This window comes from Musa acuminata, chromosome BXJ3-6 (assembly GCF_036884655.1).
Source record: "Musa acuminata AAA Group cultivar baxijiao chromosome BXJ3-6, Cavendish_Baxijiao_AAA, whole genome shotgun sequence".
Lineage (NCBI taxonomy): Eukaryota > Viridiplantae > Streptophyta > Magnoliopsida > Zingiberales > Musaceae > Musa > Musa acuminata.
Genome location: NC_088354.1, coordinates 4,021,460 through 4,045,213, shown reverse-complemented (window position 1 = coordinate 4,045,213; position 23,754 = coordinate 4,021,460). Strand labels below are relative to the sequence as shown.

The 23,754-nt window shown below is 38.6% G+C and overlaps 4 protein-coding genes, 1 long non-coding RNA gene and 1 pseudogene across 9 annotated transcripts; all 6 read right to left on the bottom strand.

The window, feature by feature from the left end:
• Window positions 1-1,146: 1,146 nt before the first annotated feature.
• LOC135641690 (uncharacterized protein At5g64816-like) lies at window positions 1,147-2,772 on the bottom strand. 3 transcript variants are annotated; one of them, XM_065157314.1, is made up of 2 exons: window positions 2,635-2,772; window positions 1,147-1,651 (listed from the first exon to the last, which is right to left on the bottom strand). In XM_065157314.1, exon 2 carries the CDS (start codon window positions 1,616-1,618, stop codon window positions 1,223-1,225), a length of 396 nt encoding a protein of 131 aa, XP_065013386.1. In that variant the 5' UTR covers window positions 1,619-1,651; window positions 2,635-2,772; the 3' UTR covers window positions 1,147-1,222. The 3 variants fall into 3 exon arrangements, with proteins under 3 accessions (XP_065013386.1, XP_065013384.1, XP_065013385.1); XM_065157312.1 differs by having other exon boundaries at window positions 1,147-1,645; XM_065157313.1 differs by having other exon boundaries at window positions 1,147-1,693; window positions 2,635-2,763.
• Window positions 2,773-3,314: 542 nt separating this feature from the next.
• On the bottom strand, window positions 3,315-11,382 carry LOC135641874 (probable protein phosphatase 2C 11). 3 transcript variants are annotated; one of them, XM_065157658.1, is made up of 12 exons: window positions 11,156-11,382; window positions 10,271-10,310; window positions 10,061-10,178; window positions 9,284-9,347; window positions 7,423-7,531; window positions 7,104-7,257; window positions 5,297-5,422; window positions 5,060-5,183; window positions 4,903-4,979; window positions 4,726-4,778; window positions 3,970-4,024; window positions 3,315-3,711 (listed from the first exon to the last, which is right to left on the bottom strand). In XM_065157658.1, exons 3-12 carry the CDS (start codon window positions 10,175-10,177, stop codon window positions 3,568-3,570), a joined length of 1,023 nt encoding a protein of 340 aa, XP_065013730.1. In that variant the 5' UTR covers window position 10,178; window positions 10,271-10,310; window positions 11,156-11,382; the 3' UTR covers window positions 3,315-3,567. The 3 variants fall into 3 exon arrangements, with proteins under 3 accessions (XP_065013730.1, XP_065013729.1, XP_065013731.1); XM_065157657.1 differs by lacking the exon at window positions 11,156-11,382 and adding an exon at window positions 10,993-11,068 and having other exon boundaries at window positions 3,435-3,711; XM_065157659.1 differs by lacking the exons at window positions 9,284-9,347; window positions 11,156-11,382 and having other exon boundaries at window positions 3,435-3,711; window positions 10,271-10,313.
• A 1,206-nt stretch (window positions 11,383-12,588) lies between these two features.
• On the bottom strand, window positions 12,589-13,305 carry LOC135641816 (uncharacterized). The gene is made up of 2 exons (XR_010497794.1): window positions 13,136-13,305; window positions 12,589-13,038 (listed from the first exon to the last, which is right to left on the bottom strand). It is a non-coding gene; the product is annotated as an uncharacterized LOC135641816 (long non-coding RNA).
• A 5-nt stretch (window positions 13,306-13,310) lies between these two features.
• LOC135586243 (uncharacterized) lies at window positions 13,311-15,238 on the bottom strand (annotated as a pseudogene).
• A 2,493-nt stretch (window positions 15,239-17,731) lies between these two features.
• LOC135641815 (probable steroid-binding protein 3) lies at window positions 17,732-18,391 on the bottom strand. Its single transcript, XM_065157561.1, has one exon. The coding sequence runs from the start codon at window positions 18,245-18,247 to the stop codon at window positions 17,945-17,947; it is 303 nt and encodes a 100-aa protein (XP_065013633.1). The 5' UTR covers window positions 18,248-18,391; the 3' UTR covers window positions 17,732-17,944.
• An 876-nt stretch (window positions 18,392-19,267) lies between these two features.
• LOC135641724 (S-adenosylmethionine decarboxylase proenzyme-like) lies at window positions 19,268-20,805 on the bottom strand. The gene has a single exon (XM_065157381.1). It carries the CDS (start codon window positions 20,640-20,642, stop codon window positions 19,512-19,514), a length of 1,131 nt encoding a protein of 376 aa, XP_065013453.1. The 5' UTR covers window positions 20,643-20,805; the 3' UTR covers window positions 19,268-19,511.
• Between the last annotated feature and the right edge of the window lie 2,949 nt (window positions 20,806-23,754).

The window sequence follows — 23,754 nt, the reverse complement described above, 5'->3', positions numbered from 1 at the left end:
CACGAAAACAATGGACAAAATGATACTTTCAACATCCTTATTATGTGTTCGGTGGTGGTAGATGACGACATTGTTGAGTCATAGGTGATTATTGTGGGTAATGAGGGAGAGCGATGACGAAAGATAAGGCGACGATGCAGATGTCGACGCTTTGTATCTGTGTTAGCATTGCTCGGCAACTGCATCAATACCGATGTAGAAGCAGAGCAACGCCGGCGTAGATGTAGAGCGACAAAAAGACCACTTGTCATCTTCATTGACGTCGATGCATATGCAAAGGAATGTCACTTTGCATTTGCATCAACTTCAGCATCAATACATATGCAAAGCGATGTTCAGATCTGTTGAGCGACACAGATGCAATGCAATGTTACTCGACATCTACATCGACGCCACTCTATATCTGTGTCGATGCAGTTGCCGAACGTCGACATTTGCATTGCCACCTCACCTCTCGTCACTGCTCTCCCTCCTCATCTACATCCACAGTAGCCACCAACGACCCCCAACGACATCATCGACCATCATTGTCGAAAACATAATTTAGACGTTAAAATTATCTTTTTGCTTATCGTTTTTGTACTTCCATCGATAAAACTAACGACATTAGGATAAATGAAGCTAAATATTTTATTTTTATAATTATAAAAATTTTAATATAAATTTTTTAAGTCTAAAGACTTAACATGCTAAAAATGCTAAAAAGATCTAAGTTGGATAGCATTCTCTTTTTAGACTCTATGGTTCTCTGTTGCTGAGAACCGATCCCCTAAAAAAGCCTATCCTCCTCATCCATCATAGAGCAGTAACTCCAAAAGAATTCAGAACATAAGGAAAGATTGTGAAACAAGCTACTTGATTTTTGGGTTGTACTTCAACCAATGTATCACCAGCTTCTCTACTGCATAACTTCCTACACAATAAGCATAAGAGAAAATGATAAGCATGAAATGTAATTTTGATTTGGAGAGCAAGTTCCACAACATTATTATGGTAGCCCAAAATACAGTATAAATCACCACAAAGGAACATATATTTTCATATACCAAGACATTAAAAGGTAATAAATAACAGGAAAAAGATTTAGAAAAACAATAGAATGGCTAACTGTAACTCCTGCATGAGATACAACCGAACAAAACGGGATAAAAAATTCAAGCATTAATCATAAAACAATAATTTAAACAACGTGCAATGTTTCCAATACAAAACAAAAAAATGCCTAAGGCATTTTTGTTGATGATGTTGACAGTGAAGAGAGCCGAAGGCATTCGCTCTGGCATCTTTTAAGGCAGATGTCATTCCAATTGGGAACTTGGTGTTGGTTAACACAAACAGTCCTTGCGCAAGCATCAGTACAAGCATCGAGCTCAGAAACACCGCACACAGTGACGCATGTATCAAGAATTGGATCCTTTGAAAATGCACCAACCTTGTTCAGCATTCTCTTCGAAGTACACACTCTCTCACAAACAAATATCTCATCCGAGTTCTTTTCACGCCCTTGGGCACTTCTGAGCCTTTGTTCCTCGGCATGTCTTCCTTTTACCCTAATCCTATGACCTGCTATGATGACTGGAACTGCAGCTCCTAATAAGGACCACCACATATCCACCATTGCGATACAACTATTGAGCTGTAGACTCTGTTCCTTCCCATTTGATGGATAACAAATAAACAACAAACACAAGTACTACCCATTTCAAATTAGTTTAATGAAACAAAATGGAGCTAAATATCCAAGCAAGTTGATGCGAATCAATGCTAAGTAGATATTCATCAAATAAAAGACACCAAATTAGCAGGACAGCATGAAATCATTTCTTATTTTGGAATAACTTGGAAAGGAAAGACTAATTCAAATGCATTATGCTAAGAGATTTCAACCTATTTATGCCGAAATGATTACGGTAGCATGACATAACAAAAATAAGTGACAAACCATCAGAGATATTCATCAAATAAAAGACAAAATTAGCAGGACAGCATGAAATCATTGCTTATTTTGGAATAACTTGGAAAAGAAAGACTAATTCAAATGCATTATGCTAAGAGATTTCAACCTATTTGTGGCGAAACATCATTAGGAACAAAGGGGGAAATGAATATGATCAAACAATTCAAGCCAAAAAGGAACGCACGCGCACAACAAAAGGATAACTGTGTGAATGGGTGCAGCGAATAGCAGTAACTTCTCTTATTTCGAGGAGTAAGAGTGACATACAATAACTACCAATTTCTTGATGAATATCGAATCGAGAACAACAAACAAGAATAATGTTTTACAAATCGTTGCCAAAGGAAGGACAAAATAGGATGCTTACTACGACCCTCTAAAGTTCAATATGTGTTATCACATCACAAAAATTCTGGTTTAATCGAAAGATCCAATAACAAAAATCCCACCATTAAACAAACTTTAAAGATCCTCATATCAACCCCTTGACAAAGGCGGGGAATCCCTATTACCCCATCCAAAATCCTGGAGACCAGCAAAACGCAGGAAGCATCGAACAGAACGAGAAGAAGAAATTAATGGCAGAGCGTCGGGAATTTCTAACAACATTTCCACTAAAGTAGGCGAGATCGATAGCAGAAAGATATAAAAGAATCAAATCTTCGACGGAAACTCACCTCACAATTGAGGAATTTCTCGATCCGAAGCAAGCACAACTGGATTTGTCGATGACGGAAACGGATTAGGGTTTTAGCACTCGCCCCTATTTGGGCCGGTCAGGAAAGGGCCGCAGCCGTCGCAACTCACTTTGTAACGGTCCTCGTCGTTTCGCTTGGTATTTATGTATGTAGCCTGAACGCTTTATAACGCTATGACGGCCATATACCAAGTTACAATGTATGAGTTGCATTGATTATTTTCACCCACCCGACTCTGCTACCCGCCGCGCGTACATGTTCGTGATTGGTGGTCGCAATGCGATCAGCTGGGGCCCATGTGTAATGGCTATTGCTTATATTTCTTTCATAAAACATAGGACTGCCATTGCATGTGTGAGGATACGTATAATGAAAAAAGTTACCAGTGAATGAAATTTTTTTGCACCAGTGAACATATTATAATATTAAAAAAATAATTCCACATCTAATGTGTGGTAAGGTTTGTGATTGTATTTATTTTAAGGTCTTGAGAATCAAGACTTCCTCACTAAGATTGCATTTGAAAGAAAAGAAGATATCTGACTTTTGTCTCCACAAAAACCAGCCCACTTATCTCTAGAAAGTCAACACATGGTCAGGCAATTTAAGAAAATACACATCATGCGATTCTATCCATAGGTCATGTCATATGAGAAGAGTAAAGTCAACCATTTAGTTCTAAGGCACTCCATAAACCAAATGAATAGTGCTTTATACATTCGATACTAACTATCGGGTTAAGGATGGGAACTTTGGGATCGCCCACAACTAATTCAGTGCCATATGATGATTTGTCCAAATGTATACGCTATAACCTTCAAGAGGATATATTGCTATGTACAACACACTTAAAATCTACAGCAGGATAGTTGGATCACTTGGAGCTTCAGTCTCACCCCAGCATCATCATTTTTATGGATGAGGAGCATCAGGTCTGATAGGCTTATTAAATTGCACCAGTATCATCGTCATGTTGTCCAATCCATCTCCACTAATGGTGGATGGGGCCAGACACCGGTCCAACACTCTTTCACAGACTGCAGACAGGCAGCTCTCCTGCAGTTAGCAACATAGGCACCAGAAAAAGTATTATGATAAATAAAACAAAATATACTTCCGGCAGATAAAACTGCTTTATTCCATTATATATAAAGCCTAAGATACAATCTTTGGCAAAAAAAAAAAAAAAAATCCATTTCATGAGCTCAGTTACTGAGACCATCAAGTGTTGAAGTTAGCCTCTTAAAGTGACATAAGGTTCCGAGAAAGATACTCTTAAAGTGATCAAAAAATAACATAGAATAAGGTCCTCACCGTTTTTATATGCTCATTGATGAAATCCACTAGTTGCTGGCTTGTCATGCAATCCCTGGTAAAAAGTATCAGAATAGACACCTATAAGTACACAAGTATTTCAAATGGACACAAACTATGGCAAGCATGAGTTCTCAATCTGATTCTATTAGAAGCTCTAAGCAAGGAGCACTCAATTATGTAGAAACACACCTTATGGTTATAAATGTTATAAGCCACAATGAAGGATAATTCTTGAACTAGTAGATCATGATGATAACGGCACAACAGGTAATGACCAAACATGAGAAATTTATTACCGTCCACTGAAGTACATAGACAAAATAATGCTAAATGTTCAAACACAAACACTTGACAGATTCTATCCAATGAATCTTTTGCCGCTATTGAGCTCTAATTTAACATACATCGACTGTTCTATTTGTAAGAGAAGAGAATTCATAGGCACACAAATAGCTGAGAAATTTATTATGAATTATAAACATATAATTTAGTGTGAGTAGTTTGATACTTTGATGTGCTAGAAACATGAAAGACACTAGTATTTCTATCTTCTTAAAATTGTTGATGGACACTAGAGTATTGATAACATTATGACCGTGGCTTATGGTCTATCAACTATTTAAATGAAGGAATGTCAATGTTGCAATTGAAACACGATATATATGATTGTTGGAAATCTCATTATAAGAATAGTTATAGTAGATTTAGTTGTCTTGGATTTACAATTGCTAAAGAGGTGCTGAAAAGGCATACCAGACTCCATCACAGGCTAAAATGAGAAATTCATCATCATCGCATAGCTCCACCTACAGCGAAGGCCAACAAATGACATACCGAGATTTATAATAGAACTCATGATAATATGGTGGATCATAGTTCAAATGGCTCTAAATTTAATCACTACTGTAAGCGGAACTGTGGTATACTCACAATGTTTATGTCTGGATTGCATGTCACAACTTGCTTCTCAGCAGGTAAAAACTTGTTTTGCTTGAATTCCATGTCGCCTGCCATAAGTTTGCTTCTCAAGAGTAAAACATATGATAAGGCAGCTTACAAATTTTATTAAAAAACACTGAGGAAGTACCAATTGCTCTAGTGAGGTTTAAGCTTCCATTTATTCGTCCTGCTTGAATAAAACCACCTGCTTTTACGATCCTTTCCTTCTCCTCAACAAGATATGGTTTGTGGTCTGTTGACAAACTAATTGCCTATAGAGAACAAACAGAAGACTACACAATTGAGGCATATTTTTTGTCTATGATGTAATCATGAAGCATCTGAAAACACAAATCAGTAGAAAGAGATTCTCTTAGTGACAAACCTGACCCTTCCTCGAGAGTACACAACGAGAATCACCAGCATTTGCAACAATGAGTTGGTTGTTTCTAATGACTGCCACACAAGCTGTGCTTCCAGATGTCGGTCCAGAGAAATCAGAATGTGGTCCCTGACAAAGATTTCTATTGAGTGACAAGATTCCCAATGGATCCACTTAACTTGCAAATAGTACTTTACGCCTTTTCAAGATTCAGTCTAACAACTAGCACTGACAAGAACAAGATCTTGAGTATGAAACATGCACAAGGACAATGGACACAGAAAAAAAGGAACCAATATGACAAAACTTTAGAAACTAGGACAAGGTAATTAATACTAATACATTTTCTACCACTCTAATTTATATTCAGCATGTATGTAATATTTAGAAAATTTACGGTGGGAACATATGAAAATTAGAAAAACAACAAACAATCACTTGCCAAATTCTTCTACCATTTTTGCCAAATATTGAGTGTACATGCCATAGTAAATTAGTAGTGCCAGATAACATACAAATTGCCTCAGTCTGTATAGAAGCCTTGTGTACATAAGTATAAGCCTTCTAACAAAATTTAGGAATATAATGCAAAGATGATACACGATTTAAGTTCTGCACCTGCCAATAAGAATCAGTCTCCTTTGTCCTCTATTATGCATCATATACTCCTAACTTTGAATAATAATTTTGGTTCCATGAAACCCGAATTGAAGTGACATACCTGGCACACACCAAAAACTAGTACGTCTTAAGTTAACATAAGTATACGCATGTAGCATATTATAAAGCATCACACTGTTCTGGTAATTACCCGACAAATCTGGGTTTGCAATACAGACATAGACCTTTTTTCTAACATGTATGTTCTATGAAGCATCTCATTTCTACATCTTTACCGTCACAATATTTTAGCTTTATAAAATCTCTGTCCAAACGAAATTCAGAAATTTCATGTGAAATAAGTAAATGCATAATCTTGTGCTTCTCACTTATACTAGACATATAAAAGCAACCAACTTCCAAACAGGGAAATCTGATGAACAAGGACTCATCAGACACTTAGACCAAGTGAATCATAGGCCAAAGGCACAACTTTAATGGACATGTTCAATTTTAGGAGAGGCCAAACCCAGACAAGTGACCTACAGCAATATCACAAACCACAGAAGTCAGTTTGAGGTGTGACATATCGTGGGAAAATTAGAGCTCAATTATCTCTCAATCTCTTTCTCTGTTCTTTCACTCCTTTATCTCTCTTCCCAATGTACTGCCCCTCCTTTCTCAAAGTTTGTATTTCTATCTTCAACAACAGCACAACATTTTAAATTTTCATCCGAAAAACATGTTATACAATTCCTTGACAACTAAGACCCTAAACATTGTAAAACACTTAGTCAACTGCTGAGACAGCTCAAACAAATCAAACTACTGTTGAAAAGTTGGCTTCAGCCAAAATCTCCTAAAATACCTTCCCATCCTTTTATAGCTTCAACAGCTCATTTCGGGATTAAAAAAAAAATTCTTGAAACTTTGGCTTCCCTGAGAACAATTCAACCATTATATAAAATACAACTAAGATGGATGACAAAGAAAAATGCCTTCACAAACTCCACAGCTGTACTTTTTTTGGATTCTTCATTCGACACATATATTACAGCACAAAAGGAACTTCAGACCCACATAATTAAAAGACATTCCTTCAAAAAACAAAACAAGCAAAGTATTCAAGATATGGCATCCCCAGCATATTAAATGAAACAATATAACATCTTGAACAAACTTAAAGAAGATCATCAGAGTAATATATCACCTCCTCATATGCCCATTCATCTAAATGTTCACTGGAATAACCACCCCTTGGGGACCATATCAATCCTTCAATTAAACCTGTGAACTTGTCCATTTTGTCCCCCAGTACAGCTAATTCCCTCCATCCTCTCTGTCCTTTCATCATCTCATCCATCCTGAATCAAAACAAGAATCATATGGATGACAAATTAATACATTAATTAATCTATTCAGTTCTCTTGTCACATTACATGCTTTATGACATACCATGTGGCCTAAAACTGAATTTTTGATCTCAACTCAAAACTACAGATATTGGAAGACGTAGCATTATATGTTACCTTAAAAATGCTTTTTGTGCTGAAGCAGATAAATCACCACCCAACTGAGGCTCACACTTGAGAATTTCAGCGTGCAGGTATTTTGCACAGAATTTGGCTACTACTTTTCCTGAAACAACATATAACCTCAGTAAGAATTGGTTAATAGTTGCAATATTACTACATCTGAGATAAAAAAAGACAAGGAAAACAAGTGGTGAAGCAGAGTCACTGTACAAATCAACTCTAGTATAGAAAATCATTTCTTGTAGTGAGGAAAATACAACAACACGCACCAAGTTACAGGACAATATGAGTCTGACAATCACAACCTTAACATAAAAGGAACTGTTTGTGTAGACAAATTCTATTAGTTTTCAGGTCATCTAGGCTCTTGCATAGAGGATTCAATTATGTCAGAAAATGTCACCAGTGTCTCAAATGTAAAGAAAAGTGAAGCAATAATAGTGAATTGGATTACAGATGTGCATTTTCAGTCAAGTTTGAGCTCTCTAAAGTAAATATAAGCAATTATTCTGATAAAGTTGTAAGTAATAACAATTTAGTTTAGCCAATTTTCAATACAAGCAGTACCATGATTACTAATCCTTGTAACTACAATTTATTGATTTATAGACCATATTTGTCAAGCATTTCTACTATAGCTATGTTAAATGCCCAAAATTAATTTTGTATGACATTGCGTTCCTTTCACCAGACGTAGTGGACAATACAGAAAATACAATCTATGATATGGACAACAGCATCACATACCGATGTTCACAAAATTGTAGAGACGGCAAATCATTGGTGTTCATATGCACGGAGAACAAATACTATACTTATCTATCAGTGAAAGCTTTCTTGCCTATAATAGGGAACTAAAAAAAGCATGAATATTCAGACTTCGTTAATTGTAAAGGTGGCAATTCATCCCTATTTAGAAATTAATAGACACGAAGGACCAGTCGGGTAGAGCACGACAAAATTATATATTGTTTTATATATATTTCATTTTATTTCTGAGAACGAGCTAGGAAGTCTTTGTTTCATTGAAGTATGAAACACAGAGGCAGGGGTGGCAATTTTTGACACAACCTGAAAATCAACAAGAGATTAGAAACTCAAGTTTGGCTTATATGGTTTTGGGTCATCGAAAGGTGGAGATAAACAACCCCATTCATAAATCAGTTTACATGGGATTCAGGAACATGAAACCATTAAACCAATTTAACCCAATTAATAATCAGGTTCAAGATGACTAAACCCAATTCTCAAAGAAAACTATGGCAAAGACAACAATGACAATGCCAACATAACAACAACAAGAAACCATAAGGTCCCGACCAAAGATAAAACTCTCACCCTTAAAAAGATGGAGCATATGAACCCATGTATCTTTCCAAAAAGAATTGGAAATAATATATTCACCAAGCTTTGCCTGGGGGCAGGGCATATGATAAGCCAAGTTCTCCTTGACGTGTCAGGGCAATAAAAGAAATCCTTTTATAACTGGATGGGAGAAACCAGCCACGTTTTCCATCTTTCATGTCATTAATAGTACCAGCTGGACTATTTGAGTTGTACAAAACTTTCACCAGAAAAACAAAAATTCATCCTCTCATTTAGCAGCCAAGGAAACACATTATATTATCAGATATTCATGATTTCACCATATACAAGGCATTTTCATTTTTGTGGCCATCTACATCATGGTTTTTTCTTCCTTTCATTTATGTATGTGTTCAAGCACATTATGTATGTGTTCAAGCACATTTCTCACCCGAATCAGGCTTGGAGACCAAAGACATATACTGGATGCAGTAATGGTAAAACAAACAAACATTAAGAAAATTGATAAGAGCATAATTGAAATCAGTACCTCCATGACCATCATAAACGCCAAAGAATGACGTGCAATTGTCAAGATCCGGCACAGCAGCATGCTGGGACATGCAGTGTTAGAGAAATAAGTGTGCAACATAGCATATCAAAATATGAACTGATGTCTCACCGATGGTGTGAAGATAGGGGGAGACACTCATTCTTACCAATCAAGTGAGCAAAATACTATAATTGCATCAACAAAAACTCATGAACTTATTATCCTTCTCATGCACACAACCAGGTGAGCTAGTTTCAAACAATTTCTTACCAAGTTTGTTAAGTTTCTCGTACTTTTTATATGAAGTATAGTTATAAAATACATGTTGGTTTAGACTCTAGCACCAAAATTCCATACTTTTTGAAGGGCACATTTAACTGTAAGTTTCCACTGGCACACAGCAACTATTTGTGACATTTGATAATTCCTACGATATAAATGTAAGCAAGAGTTAATATAAACTTACCTGTGGAAACTGCCAAAACTAATGTGAATGACACTTTGGTTAATATTTGCAAAGGTTGATTTCCAAAATATGAAAAGCTGAAAACAATGAACATTTTGCATAGGACAAGAAACAGATAGAACGAAACTGAACGTTTGATAAAAAAACATTCTGAAGTGGAACATCATACAATTAATTGACCGATATCTGCACATGCAAAGAAGTAATGCAGAAAATATAACTCAATATTTAAATTGGCATGTTAGAATGCATAGCTCATAATGGTGGCTATTGCAAATAAACTCCTAACATAACCCTAAATAACTTACCGCATCTTCCATAGTTGCACGCCATCCTTGCATAGATGACAAACCAAACCTAAGCCTGGCATTGGCACCATCTTCAGAAAATTTCTCAGTTTTTGGACTGCTTAGGTAGATACCCATGCTGCATGACAGGTAAGTCCAATAAAAGTTAATGTCAATAGAGCATCACAGAAAAAACAATATAAAAGAATCACACCATGCCAATATTTTTACCTGATTCCAGGGTGACTTCTCTCAAGAAAACTTCTAGCTACTGCAAAAAAAGATAAAAAAGAAATCATCAATGGCAGTGAAGATCAAGTCAGCATAGATAAGACAATAATTCAACAAACAGTGAACTTTCAGGTATATTTTGACACTTAGGAGATGTGTAGTACAATCCCATATAGAGGTCAAGAACACATATCAGGCCTACAACCTCAATAAACAGGGTAGCCACACGCCAAACACAGAGGACTAAACAAAGCATTGCTTAAGGTATTGACTTACTATACATTCTACAGTCTTTGCTTAAAACAGAATTGCATATTTCATGTGTGCTTAATCGTCATACAGGATAGCAATGATCTCTCATGGATAAATATAGACTTCGATCGGTTGATGTTTACGAGTGTTTTTCCTTCTGCTATCTGTTTCGCCTTACCTTTCTATTTATGTGATACAAAAGAACAAGTTCGAATATACAATCAAAGACATTAATATCAACCTTACAGAAACAAAGGACACTAAGATTCGCGACCATTCATGTTAGTCAGCTCAAAAATGTCGCAGTAGAAGGCTAGTTCTATATAGATAACTAATTACAGGTAAATGACACAAAAGCCGACATTTTTCTTTACTTTTATCTAAATAAACCATCAGAAACACAAACTCCAATATGCACCATTGCAAAAGACCATTCAATCAACCACATTTGACAGCCACAGAAACATTACTTGTGCAAAAATTTTTTAACCACAGCGCCACCACATACAACAACATGAAGAAAAACTTCATCATGAAGTCCCCTTCGAACAGCTCAGCGGCAGTAGCTACCTACACCAAGAATATCCAGAAGAGACGTACAACCGACAATAAATAGGTAGGAGCAGAATATACCTAACCAGTTGCATACACTTAACGGAAGGAGGAGATTTGGCGGAGGAGTGCGACCGCGGCGACCAGCGAAGAACCGATTCCCAGAACAACCGAGGGAAGTAAAGTTGAGGAGATGCGATCGAGATGTAGTCACGAAAAGTGGTAGCGGTGGGGATGAGAACGGCGAAGAGGGTTTTGGGGACCCAAACGATTCGGCGCGGAAAGGGGAGGAAAAGGGTAGAGGAAATAGAGCAGCGGAGAAATTGAGGAATGTGAAGTCCACCGACGAATTATATATTATATTAATTATATTAGGAGAATTGCGCATAAGGACTTTTTTTATGGTCTGAACTGATTTAATTATAATGTTTTTAGTAATATATAAAAAAATATATTATAATTTAATGTTAAAAAATAATATAAGGTACTATTGAAAATATTATAATTAGATCGATTCATGAATCGATCCATAAAAAAAAAGAAAAAAGAAAGGAAAGAAAAAATAATAGGTTGTTTTAGCTATCAAATTAAAGATATTTAGGTACCATATAAGTTATTAGAGAATTATGAAAATAATTGATTTTTTTGTTTTTTTTTTTTTTGGAAATTCGCCACATTATTTTTTCTCTCTTCCGGTTGACTTGTGCGGACGGCCGTCGGAATTCTTTATGTTCTCCTACTTTCAACTTGTCGAGCACTCAAGGCTTATCCGCCACGTGGCGACAAGAGAAAGAAGAGACTTAGTCACCCGTGATAACTCTACGGATGATGTGGCAGCTGCGCATTTGGCGAGGTGTGAGTAACCCCTGAGACAGGATGTGTATCGGTCAGATTGGGCTTCATTGCTGACGTGGGTTGTGATGAACTTCTAGTTCACTAAAGGTGTATTTATTTATTTATTTATTTTGGTGCAGTCTAAGTGTAGCAAATCACTTGGAAATAATTTGTTCATGTATAATATATAATATCTGATTTAGTATCATTAATTTATATAATTTAATAAACTTATAAGGATCAGAGGAATCTACTAAACTTATTTCATCAAATCAAATCAAGATAGACAATCGATCAAATGGATATAATAAAAGACTCAGAAAAGAAGACGTGTACACGCCATACGCAAGTTCTTGTTTGAATGATAATTGGCAGAATTAATGAATGAGCTCTGAACACGTATCGATATTTTACGTGGATAGAGATGATAAGGTTCCTGATTTAGGAACATGGATCGAGACGTGTGTTTGAGTCGATTGGGATGATGCACGGATATCAACATAGTTTTCCTGCAAGAAGGTGTAATAAATGTCACCCTTTGGTGAGGACAAATCTCGTAAGAGAAGTGCTTCACGTCACGAGTCTTTGAAGTGTCTTGTATTTGTGAAGGAAAAGCATGTAGAGTATCAAAGCAAAGAGTTCAATGTAAAAACAAAGCCTTTACAAAAGAATAGGAAGAATGAGTGTGAAATCCAATTTCATTATCATCATCAATTTCTCACTACAAAGAATGTTTCAGTAGCAACATCAGCCTGAAAAGGAGTATAGACTTCTCTTTAACATAGTGAGGATTTGCTGTAGTAATTACAAGGGTCATAAAACAATACCTGCACTATGAGTCTGGCCTGAGTCATGCTAAGATGAGAAATCTGTAACTGCAAATTCTTGATCTGTGCCAGAGCTCATCAAATATGAGTATTGTCGAGACGAGATGATAATATGCACAAGTTTCGAAGATGGGCTAAAGGTATCCACCCTCTGCATCTTCTTGGATACTGAACAAGAACTGGGGCAGCGACGCTATGCGATGAAGAATTAGAAGCTCGCCAAATGAGTCATTCCTTGGCATTTACCATTCCTTCCTTCTACCCCCTTGAAAGCATTTTCTTCCATTGTCCAAGACTCAAATACTGAAACAGCAAAGTTCAGTAAAAAACATAAACTCAAGAATTAACTTTAAATATCGCATCTGTCTCATGCAGTAGACCAAATTATATCCTGCATTACCTGGTCCTGTAAGCTGAAGTAATGCCTAGTGTACTTTATTGCAAATGGAAGCCTCGTTGTAGCAAGTATTTACAGAAACTCATAGGACCTACAGGGCGGTTCACATCTTGGTTGCCCGTCGAACTGGTATGTACCGCCCATACTATACCGACTTGGGCGGTACAGAAAAGCCTGCCTCAGATATAAAGTATTGAGGTTTAACATGAGGAGGTTCCAGAATTATGTTTGATTGTTCACTCAAGGAATTTAGACGTGGATCACATTGGATAATCTTCTCAAAAATTTTGCTTCATGAGCCATGAGAACATTGAACAAAATGCGTCGTGCAGGAAAATTTTCAAAACTTTAGAAAACAAGCTCTGTTAATAATTGCATTCTGATCCACATAATATATCATGAAACTTCAACATTACAAAAAATAGAAAAGCTTGTCAGTCAGCAAAAGAAAATTTAAGTTACACCTATGTATGCTTGCTTGCCCACTGGTGAAATCTTGAGTTGGCTGCCACAATGTATGCTTCCTAGGTTGGGGATCAATCTCCCTGAAGAATAGAGGTGGTCTTGCCAACTGAATGATAACTCCATATGCTTGTTAATAGACAACATGTCAGAAATTAAACACTTCTCGGAGCAATAAATTTTATCACTATATCCAAACTTCCAAGCCCATTTTCAAGGCATGTTGCCTTAAGATCAGTAATGTCTGACCACTGGAATTCCATCTTGCTCTTGAGACCGCCTTCAGAACTTCCCAAACATGATTTTGTCTGACGAAGTAGCATTTTGCCACTAAATCACCTTTCATATTTTTGATATATGCTGTTCACAACAGCCATCAAATTAGTCATGCCACAAATCTACCCAATGCAATGAAGAGTAACTTTGATATTGTGCAGTTGATGCACAGAATCTGCTGAAAATCTAGAAGAAAGTTAGCTCCTCCTTCTTTCCTTAACAGCTAAATCCAAGTTACCATCGAAGATTGAGAATCTAAAGTATTCAGTTTACACCAAAACTCATAAACAATAATACAAAGATTAGCAAACATACACTGATTCTTAGCCCTCAGATCAATTATCACATGGAAATAAATTAGAGCAAGCATTCACCATGTGGTGTAGTCAGAATACATGGGACAACCAAGAACAATCAATCACATCAATCAGATGACGAGAAGCAGTGACAGAAATTTGTCTTTGCATTATTGAATATGATACCTTTCCAAACGGCATCAAACATGAAAAGGAAATTGAAAGACAAATCGAACAATAATTACATGAGCAACATAATTTCTCACCTCCCCATGTAGCAATCCTCAAAAGTGATAAAGGAAAATTTGAGGCTTTCATCTTTTCAGTTGTGCTAGAAACAGGTGCTGACATCAGTTCTTTCTTCCTTCCACCTCCCAAGCTCTCAAAGTTGAGCCACAAGATGCAGCAGAAGAATTTGTTTGAGAAAGCCTCATCTGAATCAAATCAACCAAAGATGGGCTCTTCCTAAGATGTAGGCCCAAAGGACTAAGTTCATCAAGCAAGTTACACATCGCGTCCTGCAAGAAACAAACATCAGAAACCTACGCTACCAACTTTACAAACTCTGCACAGTACAACGCAAAAATAACAATTGCAACAAAGAGAGTCTCTTCTACAATATGTGCTCATCAATAAATAAAATAAATAGAAAAAAATTAATAAAGCCTAACTCTCATAATTAGAACAACAACAACAACTAGTAGTAATATCCCAACTATTAGCTACATGATTCTCTTTCTGCCATTGAGCTCTATCCAAATAGTTCCTAGTTTGTAATTAGAACAGCAAACCAAATATAACCAACGATTGTGACAAAAAAAAAAAGTCCTTTTGCCCTTCTAGTTGGTTAGAGAACGGACAGAGAACGTGAGGTCGAACCATAAAACGATGAAGTCAAACAAAGATTGATCGGTGCTACCTGTTGATGACGGGCCACGGTCTTAAACTTCTTGCTAAGACGGCCGAGCTCGTCATCCAAAGGATCCTCGGTCTCCAACTTCACCGCCGCCGACGCCGCACCTGAGCAGCCGGAACAAGTCCGGAGCTCGTCTTGATTCGGCAACCGAGCCATCACGATCCCCCACTCTCTCTATCTCTCTCCTAACCCTAATCCTCCCACCAGGTATCGACGACACGAGAGGGAGAACCCGCGCAGTGGAGGAAGACCGAACCGTAGAGCCGGTGTGCTTATTGCACGTGAGTCCGCGATAAGTCTCCTTTGCGCGCACTTGACGGATGATTGCACCGCTACTTAGCTCGACCGAACCACCCCGACACATTTCCAGGGTGACGTAGCCCCCGCAAAGTGGATCCCACAAGACCTAAAACTTGCAACTTGTAGTGCTCATTATTCCTTTGATTTTTGAGTTTGTTGATTACACTTTATAATACAAAAAAAAGGGTTTTGTGTAGAATATTTCATTAATGCAAAGTGTAGAAAGGACCAATGTATATGATTTAGTCATAAAGGAGAGAAATTATATGATCCCACAAGAAATTATTATGTATTTGAACACATTTTATGCTAAGGAAGTAGATCAAGGAGAAGGAATCAGAAGAATTTACAAGACCTTGCCTAAACAAATGTAAAAAGGAGAAGCAAATCATGCATGACCTTGCTTGCACCTGGAGAGAGAAACACAAGCTACTGATCTCAACTTACCTTCAAAGAAGAACTGACAAAATCTTCTTGCGTTCTTTTCAACCATGAAAACCAGCAGGCTCACACAGTAAACAATAACCAAGAAGTCTACAGAACTGCTTTTTATAAGGGAAAGCCTCCTGAAGTCAGGCACAGGCTTGCAATGAAGAGTGTAGTCAGGCACAGGCTTTGCCAAGTATCTCTTGCAAGTCTACACTGGAGTATCAGATGAGCAGCTGTTTCCTCTTCCTCATCACAAGTAAACACTGCAGCAAACAATTTTTGACAAACACCACCAAATTTACAATCTTTAGAGAGAAGGAATTTGGAAGATCCCTTTCTGGTTGAGGCACCATACAGACCTGTGTCTTCTATTTGGACATAGAAAATTTTGCTCGAAGTTGTAAATCTGATAAATCTGGCTTTTGCTGATGGTTCTCATTAATAGAGGCTATTTAAATCTTTTAGGTTTCAAGTATCAGGAACTGAACAGTTTTAACATAATGGATTCAGTGACTTATGAAAAAGATGCAAAGAGACTAAAAGACCAATCAAATAAAAGGTTCATCTGCATGAAAATAGAAAAAAGAGCCATGATCTATCAGATAAAGAGACAACGAGAGAATGGATTATATCCATCGAAACAAGGCATCACATTCATTTTAACAATCCATGTGGCGAAGACCATACTTAAAAATGACAAGTATCATCCAAAACAGAGAATTAAAGCTTTAAAGATGGAAAGCATCTAAAACAGAGTCCATTGACAAAAAACTAAAAGGAATATGTCATGTTTAAGTACTCTGATTAAAATTTTCTACAATACTTTTGAGCTTTTAGAAGCTACCATAGGACATGTAGCTGAGTAGAGTATGCTTTTGTTGGCAAGCAGTAACAAGACAATTCTGAAACAACCATGAAAAATATAACAGTCAATGCCGAATCCATGATCTCGGAAGGACTTCCGAACAACCTACTTTTGACAGACATAAATCCAGAAAAATCAAATGAAAATTGATCGGAAAGCTGAAAGATAAAATTCAGACTTAATTACCTCCTTATGATTCCATTTGCAACCAACAAAGCAAGAGGAAAGAAAACAATTAAGGTAGAAGAGCTTAATCATCAACAAGAATGATGACAAGTACATATTCTGAACCAGAATTAATGGTATCTAATAATAACTCCTTAAATATAAGAACCTTCATTTCAGTTATAAACTTTGCTTATATAGTCATCTGTTAGTTTTGCCAAAAAAACAATTAGGCAAAACATGTAGTTAGACGAAGAATGTCAATTAGTATTGTTGATGCAAGAACATGTAGAAGAGGTAAAACAGCCAAGAGAATTTTACAAAAACTTCAAATAATGATTTACATACTTCCTGATTTAACCAAGATTGTCACTAAATACAAAACTCAATGGCCGAAAAAGATCAATGTGGCAACCCCAAATACTTACGGCATCTTGTAGTTGTTATCGTTGAATCATGGACTAGTAGAATTGGCAAGCATATAACAACAAAACCACAGAACACATTTATTTGTTTCATAACAAATCCAGTGAAAATTGTGCACGAGGGCTCAAGTCAAAACTTGGTTCTGATGTTTTACTCAGGAACAAAGAAGCATGGTAAGGTCTAGCTAAGTTCAATGACTCTTCACCCTAACTTGATTACACTGAACCTGACAGCCACATATAGCCGCACAAATCAAGCTCAATTATCATTAGGTGTTTTCATTTTCTAGTGCATACAGTGATATACCTGAGGGATTGAAGAGGCAAATCTTAGTAAATCCTCACAAATTCTTCACTTAACTTGGTTGAATTTATGGATTAGAGTGGTTTGTTTTTAAAGTGGCATGACACCATCTAGATAATTAAGCAATTTACCTACTTCACGCACAAACAAACACAGTTCAATAAGCATAAAGTTCCCATTTTTAGTGCACGCGTAGATAAACTTGAGGGATTCAAGAAGCAATCATAGCATCTAACCACACCCTCAGACAATCAACACTTATTTAGTTGGATTCACAGAGGACCCAACAGATCTAACCTGTAAACGGCATAAAGTTCAGATTTTTTACGACAAGCGACAGAGAGGGAAGGGGAGGGTTGGGTTGGGTTGGTTATCTAAGAGGCGAGGCGGCCGACGACCGGGTACTTGGCTTGGAACTTGTTCTCCCAGTCGGCGAGGACACCGAGCTCCTTGTCAGAGAGGCCGTCGAGGTCGCCGCAGACGTCGTCCTCGCTCTTGCTCATCTTGGCGAGGGCACGGCTGGCCTCGCGGCCGGCAAAGACCGCGTAGGGGCCGCCGGGACCGTAGAAGCCCTTGCCGGAGGAGACATCGTAGATGGCGCCGCGGATGGCGACGTAGATGGGCTTGCTCTCGTCCGAGCCATCAAAACCCCTCAGCTGCTGCGCCGTTAGCTCCATTTCTGAGCGAAGAAATGAGCTCGTGGACCTGCGCGAGAGTGGAAGAGAAGAAAGAGGCTGCTTGTTTTCTTTTCCTTTTCCTCCTCTGTTTTGTTTATTGTGAGACGGGGATTGGATGCGAAGGCAGGTGGCGACGCGAACGCACGTGGTTCGGAAGGTTGGTGGGAATCCATCTGTTCTAGGGTTTCCTTTGGTACCAAACAATCACGTGATGTGCACGTGGTATAACACCCCATATATATATATATTCAGCAATGAATTCATTGTATGGCTACCAAATTTATCTTTACAACTTGCAATACATTAGCAACTGGCTGTGGAGAGCAACAATAAACGCCTATGATCACAAGATATTGGTCGGTCATAATTGGGTTGGAAAACACATCAAAATCCTTACAACCACAGCAATCCTACCAGTCATCAGGATCAGAATTAGGTGTATGGAAGACGGCAAAGATTGGATTCAAGAAGAAGAATCCATCCATCTTCAACATCCATTTCATTTCAATATCAGCAACGCAGCCATTTATTTCAGGACCGTAGAACACCACGCAGAGAGAGAAGATTCCATCCTTGTGGATTTCATCTCATTTATGTCAAAGTCATCGCCACTTTCGGTGAGAATTCAGCCATGCGCATGTCTGTCGTATCTATGTATGTAATAAAAAGCAAACGTATACATACAGACAGAGTCTAAACACATTCAGGAAGGAGAGTCAACCCAACGATCTCTTTGGTCACTTTTATTGGGTGGGGGAATGCCTGATGGCAACTTCTCCAGGGAGCAGTGTTCGATAAAACATACTGTAGCAGCGGATGAGGTTGCCGAAGGAAGCATGGAGCGAGTGGCACATCAGTCCAACGTCAAATGGCGACATCCAGAATCTATGGCTCGGCCTAATCGCCTGTTCCACGGACGCCACCCTTGTCGTTGAACGTGGATTCACAAGCAGCTCCCCATCTCAAATGCCACAGAAAAAAAAGTTATTCCACAGCACACAAACAAGTAAACATCACACATCATCAGAATTCCAAGTTCGAAAGCTTTTTATCAGAATTTCCAACACCAAGATAGCATAGCACTGCTCATTGTGGCAGACACAGCAAACCACGTAGAACATTTATTCTGAGCTAAAACAAAAGCATATAACACGAGCAAATATTACTACTAGCCTGGCAGGCTGCTTTGCTTTAAAAGCCATTGTCAACTGACCAAAGATCAGCGAGATTTCTCGTAATCATCCCCACGTTCTCATCTTTCTCCTCAGTCGTCCATCACCACCTCACCCTCCGAGGAGAACCCATTGTCGTCTTTTCCTTGCCAGTTATTCAGGATGGACCTAGGTGACATTGGAGTCACAGAGGACGCAGCAAAGGTCTGGTACACCAACAGCCCACCACCTGGCAGCTCCTGCTCCACCATGTTGTCACAGCTGTAGCCATAGATATCGACCTTGTTCGCCCAAGTGGAGCCTCCTCCTAGAACAGTGGTTGCGACAGAGAACTCAGATGGGCCGAAGCAACTGAGGACCCTTTCGATCAGGTCATGATACGACAAGGAGTCGGGGTTGAACCCCATGGCTTCGTAGCTGGCGTAGCTGAAGCCGTCCTCCGGTGTCACATGGACAGTAGAGAATGCTGGGCCATGCATCCCGTTCATCGAGTACCCACAGGGCTCGAAATCAAAGTCGCATATCTCCATCTCCGGGATAATATCAGAGATTCCGGAGAGCTTTGTCATCTCCTTGGCAGAAGAAACGTGGCCGTCGACCGAGTTCTTGAAGAAGATTGATGCTCGTTCAGGGTCCAGTCCGGTCATGCACATCTCCAGAGTAATCATAGGCGCCTCGGGCTTCTCCGTAGCATGGTATACGTGCCATTTCCGGCTCGGCATCGCTGCATCACCAATCACAAAAGCATTACCCCCAGACTTGAGGCTGCCAAAGAAGCCATTCAGGACAGAGACTTCCTCCGAGAAGCTGCGGTGTGGAGATGGCTGAGCGCCCGGGAAAATGAACGTCCCGCGCGAGTACTTTGCAGAGTGAACAGAAAGAGATAGCTCTGCTGCAAGCTCAAGGATCCTAGGAATAGAAAGAAGGAGCTTTGTTGTCCCACACGTCTTTAGAATGATCTTGTAGGGGTACACAAAAAGACTCGACTCAGAGAGGACATAGGAATCGAAATCCTTGTTCGAGAGCTGAGATACGATGGTGCACAGTGCCAGATCCAGAATGGAATCTAACTGCGCCCGAGAGAGGGCACGCAGTCCCCGGCCACGGGGATCCAAAAAGACAGAAGCATCAGAGAAGGTAATCTCTAGTCGTTTCTCGTACCCCTCGAACCCAATTGGCGAAACCAGGGGAGGGGCCGCGGAATCATCCATCAAGAATGTCATTGAGTGAGTGCAAGAACAACGGTGAGGGTTGATTGCAGTGGGAGACAAGAAGAGAGAACGAGAGAGCTTCGGTTATCAGAAAGCAGCTAGCCAAAGACTGGTAAACGCAAGAGAAACAACACAGAATGCACGGAAATCCTACTCTACGGAAGAGGGCATGAAGGGCTATCAGGATGGCTTCCTCACGCACTGCAAAAGATCAAAGTGATGCAACAAATCAGAAAAATGTAACAAAGACAACACGAAAAAACATCTGAATTGACATGAAAACAGCCGAAACAACGCAAAGATTCATTTTTTTTTTCATTCTGGTTGTTGTTCTTACGTTGGAGTACGCAGCGGACTGAAACTTCTTGATTCCACCGTGCGGTCGAACGTCTTCGATGCTGTAGCCGAGGGGAGCTTCGTAGTGTAATGAACTACTACTACTGCTAGACTTCTTCTTCCCGCCTTTAGACTCCATTAATTCATCCACACCTTCTGCAGCAAGAGAAACAAAACCACAATTTCTTATGAGCGACAGGAAATAAAGCTCCAAAAGGAGATAGATGAAAGAAATCAGAGCATAAACTAACAAAACATTATACAAACAAAATAAAATAAAATAAAATAAAATGGCGAACGAACGGAAGATAAACCAGAGGAAAAATAGAATCCCGAAATAAGAAAAATAACATTAAAGATATATAGAAACGAACGAGAACTCGTTCCGAGATTAGAATCTGGTAAACAACAGCGGACGGCAATCCAGAGAACGAAGAATCTCTCCAATGAACCTATTTCAAACACAAATAAAGCAAAATAGAATCCAAAAGAGGGGAACCATCCCACAAAATTCTCGATATCCATATACAAATAACAAAAGAATCAAGCCGTGCCAAACCACGTTCAAAGAAACACAAGCAAGAAAGCGTTGCAGCATAGAAAACAACGCCGGTCATATTTGTTTCCATGAATAAAGAACAAGATCTAAAGGAAAAAAAAAAAAAAAAAGGTTGCCTCTTCGATTGCAAGAAAACGTACGATTTGAAGGCAAGAAGAGGCTGCGGCAGCGGCGAGCGATCTGTTCTGTATTCTCCGTTACAAGGCAAGACTAGTATTCTTGTTGCAGGAAACCAGGGAACGTATGCGTAGATGGAGAGAACAGGGGATCCCAAAGGAAGCGGCGCCGAGCAGATGCGTGGAGGAAGAAGCGCACGGGCTTTAAATAGGAGAGCGGAGGAAGACGGACGGGTGGAAGCGCTCTCTTCCTTGCGTGGGTGATTTCGGAATGCAGCCGCGTGTTACGGGACTTAGGGCCAGCTGTGATCTCCCGTCCCCTAATTCTAATCGGTTACCTACACTACTCTTTCATACTAGTTTCGGATTACCCGATTTCCTTTTCCGCCGCGATTCCAAAATGTTTTGGGTCCCGCTGTGGCAACATACATCGGTCTACTGAACGTGGAAGGTACAACATCGGGTGAAATGGAATTGGATGCCGAGTACGATCCTTTTCCGCGTCAGCTCCGGCTCACGTGATAAAGAGCAAAACAGAACGACGCTATCATCACTCTTTATTCTACCGCTAAGCATTACTCGTTCGACCAATGGAAAGAAAAAAGGGTCCCACAATAAGGGCCCCGGTATTTCTGAGGGGGTAACGTATGTGGAAGTTGCCGTGTACAACTTCCGGGAAAGGCAACGGCAATTGGTTCACATGCGGTTTTGCGATGTTGATAGAGTCCACTAATGATAATTTCTGTTAATTTATGATTATTAAAGGATGAATTATGTTAATTTGCGATTTAAATATTTGTTAGCGAATCTTTTAATAGGAGAGGAGAGTCTATTGGGGAATTGCTTGGAACCATCGAATGGGTATTAATTATTGGTCTTAAATTTGACCCAAAGGATTTCACTCGCATTGGGTTGTGCAGATTCAATTCATCAAATATAATCAATTATTATGGTAGTATAAGACTGGTGGAAGGCAATCGAATTAGAAGTAGTATTTTAGGTAAATCTCAATGATAAAAAACGTTGGATGTGGCATGTTGGTGAACAAATATATCGTCGTTGATTAGTCAGCATGGCTCGGGATTTTTGAAACGAGATGTGTCGAGCAACGTCTTGGTACGGATTCTGACCTGACATGTCTTGGACCCAAAATATATTTTATCATGACTAACCAAACATTATTAAGAAATTATAAGTTTACTTGTGTAAAACTTGATAGCAAATATATCTGCGACTGAGCCTTTCAGTGGATGGGAGCTTAAATGACAACAAAATCATAAGAATAAAATTACAAGCTCAAATAAGAGTTCAAAATTTTATTTTAAATATATTATGTTAGTGTTAAAATCGATGTTGAGTTGATCCAGCAAACTTGTTGAAGATCCTCGCAGAATCAAATCTTGATTCATGTCACGTGTTCAAGTTGATTGAGCAAACCTTTTGAATGTCTTCTCGTTTTGAGAATCGAATCTTTGGGTGGATGCTCCTTTGGGATGATTTCTCTTATGAGTCTCTTGCATCATAGTAATCACGTATAAATATAAAATTAATGGTGGGAGCATACTTGGCACAATCACTTTGGTATTAAGTTTATTTAAGATTTTATGCAAGGATTGAAATTATAAAAAAAAAAATTATCCTGAATCATACATGAGAAGCTCTTGTGACGAGAGAATACTCGTAGAAAGATGAATATTTTTATCTCTCAATCATGATGATACGGTGACTTTGGTTGATTGGGCACCGTATTTACCTAAAAAAACTTTGAAAAAAAAAGGACTAAAAGAAATATGTTCTAAAGAGTTATTGTTTCATTGATGTGAGGAACCATATATATGTTTTATAGTGATTGATCCTCAAATTATGGAATGCTTAAGAATCGTGACATATTAGGAATACAAGATTGCCAGTCAATTTTTTTTATTATTAATTCACTATCATGTTCCTGTATCACACCTCATAAAATTGAGCTTTTCTCATTGATGCTCATTATAAAATGATGTAAATGGAACACCTAACGAGCAACTAGTATTGTGAAGGAGTATAATTGTGGTATTGGTCAAATATATGACCAGTGAGGTACATATATAGCTGACATCTTATAGCTTGATCT

Coding starts and splice junctions, on each gene's coding strand:
- LOC135641724 (XM_065157381.1), bottom strand. CDS start 20,642: ATGACATTCTTGATGGATGATTCCGCGGCCCCTCCCCTGGTTTCGCCA.
- LOC135641874 (XM_065157657.1), bottom strand. CDS start 11,056: ATGATGAAGTTTTTCTTCATGTTGTTGTATGTGGTGGCGCTGTGGTTA. Junction 7,258..7,422: donor GCACAAAAAGCATTTTTAAG/GTAACATATAAT, acceptor GTTTTGATTCAG/GATGGATGAGATGATGAAAG. Junction 4,779..4,902: donor GCAATCCAGACATAAACATT/GTGAGTATACCA, acceptor CCTTCGCTGTAG/GTGGAGCTATGCGATGATGA.
- LOC135641690 (XM_065157314.1), bottom strand. CDS start 1,618: ATGGTGGATATGTGGTGGTCCTTATTAGGAGCTGCAGTTCCAGTCATC.
- LOC135641815 (XM_065157561.1), bottom strand. CDS start 18,247: ATGGAGCTAACGGCGCAGCAGCTGAGGGGTTTTGATGGCTCGGACGAG.